The 7,017-nt window shown below is 46.8% G+C and overlaps 1 protein-coding gene across 1 annotated transcript; it reads right to left on the bottom strand.

The window, feature by feature from the left end:
• Positions 1–1,147: 1,147 nt before the first annotated feature.
• LOC135972570 (olfactory receptor 52E4-like) lies at positions 1,148–2,095 on the bottom strand. Its single transcript, XM_065551071.1, has one exon. The coding sequence runs from the start codon at positions 2,093–2,095 to the stop codon at positions 1,148–1,150; it is 948 nt and encodes a 315-aa protein (XP_065407143.1).
• Positions 2,096–7,017: the final 4,922 nt, after the last annotated feature.

Raw genomic sequence — 7,017 nt, 5'->3', positions numbered from 1 at the left:
CTGAGGGCCCATTATTGCTGTCTGGCATTTCCATTGTTGTATCTGAAGTGTTAGCAGATTTAAAACAAACAAAAGAAAGTATTTCTTCACAGTCAACATGTGGAACTCTTTGCCATGGGAGGTCATGAAGTCCAAAACTATAACACGGTCGCAATAAGAACTAGAGAAGTTCATGGAGGATAGCTCAATCAATGGCTGTCAGCCTGGATGGGCAGGGATGGTGTCCCTTACATCTGTTTGGCATAAGCTTGGAGTCGGTGTGAATCACTTGACAATTGCTGTATTCTGTTCATTCCTTTTGAAGTGCATGGCATTGGCCACTGTCAGAAGAAAGGATACTGGGTTTCATAGACTATTGGTCTCCCCTAGTATGGCCATTCTGATGTTCTTATACAGACCCCAGATATATCTGCCCTCTGTAGAAACAAACTAGACCCTACTCACCTCCCAGAGCTGAGATAGAACCCAGGAGTCCTGATGGGGTCTCTCTCTCAGCAGAGTTAGTAACTAAGTAAGATCTATAACTATATCTATATGGATATAAATTTTAAACCTAACCAATGTCCCTTATGTGACTTCCCACAAGATGTCAGAACATATTACTATTAGAGTGGAGTGGGTCTAATCTTTAATTAATTTTCTCTCTTTTACATAGGAATTAGATGCAGTGCTCCTGCCACAAATTTTGCTGTGTTATCTCCCAAAACACTAGAGTTTTCAAGAGCCTAAGTAGCCCCTGGAAACACGGTTATGGTGGGCCCCAGCCTAAATTTGAAATGGCTCCCTTGCAGCTGGGTGTGTAGGAAGGGAGGTGAAAATGATCCAGTGAGTTTCAGGGGATGGGGAGTAGAGGAGCAAGACATGAAGGAAAGAGGAGGAGCAGGGAGAGAGCCTTGGCAGAAGAGGTGGGGGTAAGGGGTGGGGCTTGGGGGGTCCGGTTATCAGCAGTTGGAAAGGTGGAAACCCAATGAGTTCTACATAGACCGATTCCCCAGTTTGTTACACTGACACTGAACAGTAAGGTCAGGAAAGGGTTTCATGTCTCTTTGACTGCCCAGTCAGTGATTATGGGAAGAGGGTGCAGCACCATGCACCAGCCAGCTCTGCATGGAGCTCGGTCTGAGAACCAGAGCACCAGGAGACAACTTTAGGTCCCTTTATAAGTGAAGAGCCAGAACAGCCTGTTTCTGATTTGTTCTGTCCACACCCCGTAGATGATGGGGTTCAGCATGGGGGGCAGCAAGAGGTACATGTTAGCAATGATAACGTGGAGGTGCAGGGGGACATTCTGCCCAAACCGGTGCGTGAGGATGGAGAACAGAGATGGGATGCAAAAGGTTAAGAAAACAAAGAGGTGGGAGCCACAAGTCCTAAAAGCCTTGAGCCGGGCATCCTTTGCGGGGAGGCGGAAGATGACCCTGAGGATCTGGATATAGGATACAGTGATAGAAAACACATCCACACCAATCACCAAGAACGCCAGAAAGAGGCCGTAGTAACTACTGACGCGGATGTCAGCACAGGCCAGCTTCATCACAGCCATGCCATCACAGTATGTGTGTGGGATGATGTTGGTTCTGCAATATGGCCACTGCCTCGCCAGGATGGGATTGGGCATTACGAGCACGCTGCTGCGCAACAACAGCGCCAGGCCAATCTTGGCCACCCTGTGGTTTGTCAGGGTGGTGGAATGTCTGAGGGGATCACAAATGGCGATGTAGCGATCAAAAGCCATGGCCACAAGGATCCCAGATGCCATAACTGTGAAGCACTGAATGAAGTACATCTGGGTGAGGCAGGCACTGAAATTGATCTCCCTGGAATTGAACCAGAAGATGTTCAATGTTTTGGGCACAATGGATGTAGATATGACCAGGTCAGTGATGGCCAGCATGCAGAGAAAATAGTACATGGGCCCATGGAGGCTTGGCTCCGTCTTCACAATGAATAGGATGGTGAAGTTCCCCAAGATGGCTATGCCGTACATGGTGCAGAAGGGGATGGCAATCCAGACATGGGCCACCTCCAGGCCAGGAACGCCCAGCAGGATGAAGGTGGAGGGGTTGGTGAAGTCGGTTGTGTTGAAATCTGACATGAAGTATTGGAGAAGGTCCAACTCTGAGGCAAACGGTATCTGCTGCATGTATCCTAGGTTCCCCTAGCTTCCTGTATATGCCCAAGCACTAGGGTAATTCCTGGATGGAGAGACAATGTGTATATGAGACATACATGCACTACTTGGGGCTGTTCTCATGGGTGACGCAGATTGGTCGCTCATTGCACACTGAAAAATGAATTATGAACAACTGATTTCATGTTCATGGTACTCCATGTATCAATAATTCCTACATGTCATGGTGTGGGAAACCTTAATAGGCACCAGCAGAAAACACAAATGTGGATACTGGCGTTCCATCATTGTTCCTTAGTGCAATGAAAGCCAGGCTAGTTTGTCATTGTAGTAAGCCATTCACCATTTACTTGGTTCCTCAAAATGTGAGAGTGCAAAAAACACCAAACCTTTTCCAAAACCAGGGCCGGCTGCAGGCACCAGCTTACCAAGCAGGTGCTTGGGGCGGCCACTTTGGAGAGGGGCGGCACGTCCAGCAGTTCGGCTGCAATTCCGCGGATGGTCCCTCACTCCCGCCCGCAGCGAAGGACCTCCCGCCGAATTGCCGCCGCAGATCGCGATTGTGGCTTTTTTGTTTGTTTGTTTGTTTGTTTGGCTGCTTGGGGCGGCCAAAACCCTGGAGCCGGCCCTGTCCAAAACGTATACCAGGGAAAACATCCCAATTAGAACACACCACAGGGAAAATACCTCGGTGTCATTGACAAACAGCTGCTCAGTCGCAGAAATGGCCAAAACAAAGACAATGTTCAGATGCCTAAGGAATGGCAAAGAGAATAACCTGCTCTGCTCACGCGCTCAGTTTTGGTCACCCAGTTTCTATAAATCATGTAGCAGATAGAAAGGGGGTTTTCCAGACAGGCTCTGAGAATGGGGGACACTGCCGGATGCAGACAGATTGAAAAGTCTGGAATGTTTTACTTAGAAAAAAAGACAATGAAGGGGCAAGATGATAGAGGAGAGCAAGATAAAAGATTGTTTCTCCATTGAAATGTAATCAGTGCCAGAGAACATTTCCCATACAATAATCTCTATAGATACTTGGTGCTTCAGAGGAGCTAATTCCTGAGAGCTGAGGCAAATTATGAGCAAAACTGATTGGGAGTAAAAAAAAATGCGACAGAAAAATGGGAGTGACAATTGGGAATTCATTAAGAAGAGTTTGTTAGATAGACACACAATTCCACAGTGAAGAAAGTGGAGAGCTTTGGCTAAAAACCTGGTTCAGTGAAAAAAACCAAGTCAGTAACTAGTGGGATGGGGTGGGGTAGGAGGAAGCAATATATAACAAATGGGAAACAGGAAAAAATAGATTGAAATCAGTACAAATTACGAAAGTTCATAAGGGACATTAAAGACATTGGTAGATATCAAGAAATAGTTTTGTTCTGCATTATGAAAATATGCAGGCCTGACCAATAGACTAGATCACTGTATTATGGAACGCAGGGACCCTGAAGAGGATTTGGGGTCATTGTGGACAATCAACTCATCGTGAGCTACCTGTATGATGCTGTGGCCAAAAGGGCTGATGTGATAATTGGATGTATAAATGGGGGAGTGCAGAGTTGGAGCAGGGGGAGGACTTTACCTCTGCACATGGCATTGGTGAAACTGACTGTGTCCAGTTGAGGGGTCCACATTTCAAAAAGGATATTGAAAAATTAGGAGGGTGCAGAAAAGCGCTACAAAAAGGATTGAAGGCTGCAGAAAATTCTAGAGAGTGTGAGACTTAAAGAGCTTCATCTATTTACCTTATCCAAAGGAGGATCAAATGGAGACTTTCCTGGGGAGAAATCTGTGGGTAATAATGGACTCTGTAATATAGCAGAGAAAGACAGAGGAAAGCCCAAGCCAGGCAAATTTCAGCTGGAAATAAGGGCCAAATTGTTAGCTCTGAGGGTGATTGAACATTGGAACTAACTGCAAAGGGAAGAGGAGGATTCTCCAATTCCCCATGTCTGCAGACCCAGATATATGCCTCTCTCAGGGTAAGTCCTACGTTTAACAGGGGTTTGGACTAGATAACCTCATGAGCCTAATCTCTATCATTCTATGACTCTGTGATACTCAGCACTGGTGAGGCCTCAGCTGGAGCACTGGCTCCAGTTTTGGTGACCAATGTAGAGGAAGGATGGAGAGAAACTGGAAAGGATCCAGAGAGGAAAGACAAAGCTGATCCCACGGATGGAATATGAGCAGATTTAGATGCAATTTAATGAAAAACATCATACCTGTCCAAACAGGAGGTCAATGGAACAGGTGATTCGGGAGGTTGTGGAAGCTCCTTCGCTCACAGTTTTCCAGAGAAGGCTGGAGCCATCTGTCCTGGATGGTTTAGATGCAACAAATCCTCCATCCAGCAGCAGGCTAAACTAGATGACACTTGCGGCCCCTACTCACCCTGTGGCTCAATGGGTATGTCTACACCCAGCCACTAATTCGGCGGCTGGCAATCGAAGTTCTGGGTTCGACTTATCGCGTCTTGTCTGGACGCGATAAGTCGAACCAGGAAGTGCTCGCCGTCGACTGCGGTACTCCAGCTAGACGAGAGGAGTATCGCGGAGCCGACGGGGGAGCTTGCCTGCCGCATGTGGACCGAGGTAAGTTCGAACTAAGGTACTTCGAACTTCAGCTACGTTATTCACGTAGCTGAAGTTGCGTACCTTAGTTCGATTTGGGGGTTTAGTGTAGACCAAGCCTATGATTCAATGATGTAAAATCCTAGTCTACACCAGGTCTCAGTCTAACACCAGTCATTGGGCTCAATACTGGGGTAACCAGGTGAAATGTAATGGCCTGTGTTATACAGTATGTCAGAATGGATGATCTAAGATCTGAGATTGAACCCTATGAAATTATTAATTAAGAAAGTAAATCAGGCATTGATGTTTACTCCATCTCATAACACATGAATAAGGGAACATTCAGTTCCATTGAAAGACTGAATGTATAAATCATATTTGGCCTGTGGAACTTTTTGACACCAACATTATTGGAGCAAAGAGCTTAGCAGAATTGGATTCATAAATGGATCGACCATTGTAAGTGCTGCTGATGGCACCCCTGTCAGTTATGGGTGTCTGACACCTTCAATTAGAAAACCTCAATTTCAGTTATTTCTAAGTTTGTCAAACTTTAACCATTTGGACAGAAATTTCCCATGCTGGGTGTCTGCGGCCGGCTGAATTGTTTTTTGAAAGTTTCAGGCATCATAAGTCAGCCACCTTCTCTAATGAATCTAAGATTTAAGATGTCTTGCCCATGTTGAATAATTGATACAATAGTTCCAGTGTGGAGCCCTAGCACCTCCATATTTCTCAGCCGATAAAAATCAGGGTAACAACCTCCCCTCTCCCCATGAAGAGCCAGAGCCCTGAAATGCAAGAGGAGGCGGTGACAGACACTGTACATTAACATGCAGCTGGCTCCTGAGGTCTTTACTCAGATCTTTCTCCAAGGGGAATTTTGCTTCCATGCAACCTGAGTAAAGTACAGGCCACAGCCTCAGAATTTGGATTTGTATTGTACGTCCGCTAACACCTTTCATCGCGAAGGATCCCCAGTGCCACTAAAATGCAGCCACCTCTGGGCTGGAGGCCATCAGCTGGGGTGGGCAGGAGTGCACAGCAAAGCGTGAGATTTTGGCTCATGATACTGGAGCAAACTCATCCCCTACGGTAAGGGGCCCTGTGATGTTTAGTGGCTGTGCAGAATGGAAAGAACAACAGATCTATTCTCTATTCCATCATGCCCGTGTTGTACTGGGTCTTTCAAGCAGCAAGAGATGGATACCTGTGAATGCTGAGATGGAAGTGTCTTCTCTGGGAATCACCCTCAGACAGCCGTGTCCCACATCTCTCTCACCCCAGCATCTGCAACAGCATCCCACGCCGAGAGCTGATACAGAGATGTGCACCATTTATAATATGACTCTGTGTAGTCCCAGTGGGGTTTGTTCAGCCTCGAGGGGGGAGGTGAGCATCTGGATGTAAACAGGTTGGAGACCAGCCTGTCTGTGCTTCTGTGCTCTTTATCCAGCTTTAGGAGTAAACAGTAATTAAGGGACCTTCCCAAAGGGAGATAAAAACTCTTGGGCTTTCCGCTGAATCAGAGAGCAATTGGCTGCTCTGTGTATTTGGGTATATTTAAAAATTATAGTTGATTAGTTAGAAAACTAGGCATAATGCCTAGATCTCAACAGGGTTGGATACCATGTAAATGCCCAGGATGGCTGGGAAGATAATATCCAAGGTCACACAGAGGTTGAGTGGCAGAATTGTGACAGATCTCTTTTACCAATCGGTCTGAGGCGTCAGGTGATCTGGCTGAGGCCACAGGATCCTTTGGTGATGAAACACACCAAGTGTCTAAATTTTAAAGCTTTATTAATAAAATAATAAAATAACAGTGGAGAGTTCTGGGTGCTCCCCACATCACTCAGAGGAAGGAAGAAAGCGTTAGTGCCCCAAGCCCTAACCCACTTTCATACTCACACACGCTCTACCTGAGGCTGGCCAAGCCTAGGTGTAAGATAAGAAGAAGAGGGGGAAGGGTGGACGGGAGTTCTGTCCTTGGCCCAGGCCATCTGAGGTCCGCTGTTGAGCTCCGCCTTGCTTGGGCTCTCGGGAGGGTTTTAAGTCCTGGGTTCCTTTGGGGGTGTTGTTGTCCACGGCCCTCTGTGCCTGGTGTTCTTTGTACCAGTCCCAATCGGCTCGCTATGACCTTCTTTGGCTGCCCAAAACACACCGGTTCTGGAGACTTTGTTTTCCCACCTGTTGGCCTTCACTGTCGCCACCTCTTTCACTCTCACTGTTCTCACTGCTATCTCTGCAGCTCTGCATCTCATTCACTCTCACTGTTTTCGCTGCTATCTTCCCAGCTCTGCT

The sequence above is a fragment of the Chrysemys picta genome, chromosome 1, assembly GCF_011386835.1.
Source record: "Chrysemys picta bellii isolate R12L10 chromosome 1, ASM1138683v2, whole genome shotgun sequence".
NCBI classification, from domain to species: domain Eukaryota; kingdom Metazoa; phylum Chordata; order Testudines; family Emydidae; genus Chrysemys; species Chrysemys picta.
The sequence above is the reverse complement of the archived record's forward strand: the minus strand, read 5'-3'. Positions and strand labels throughout refer to the sequence as shown.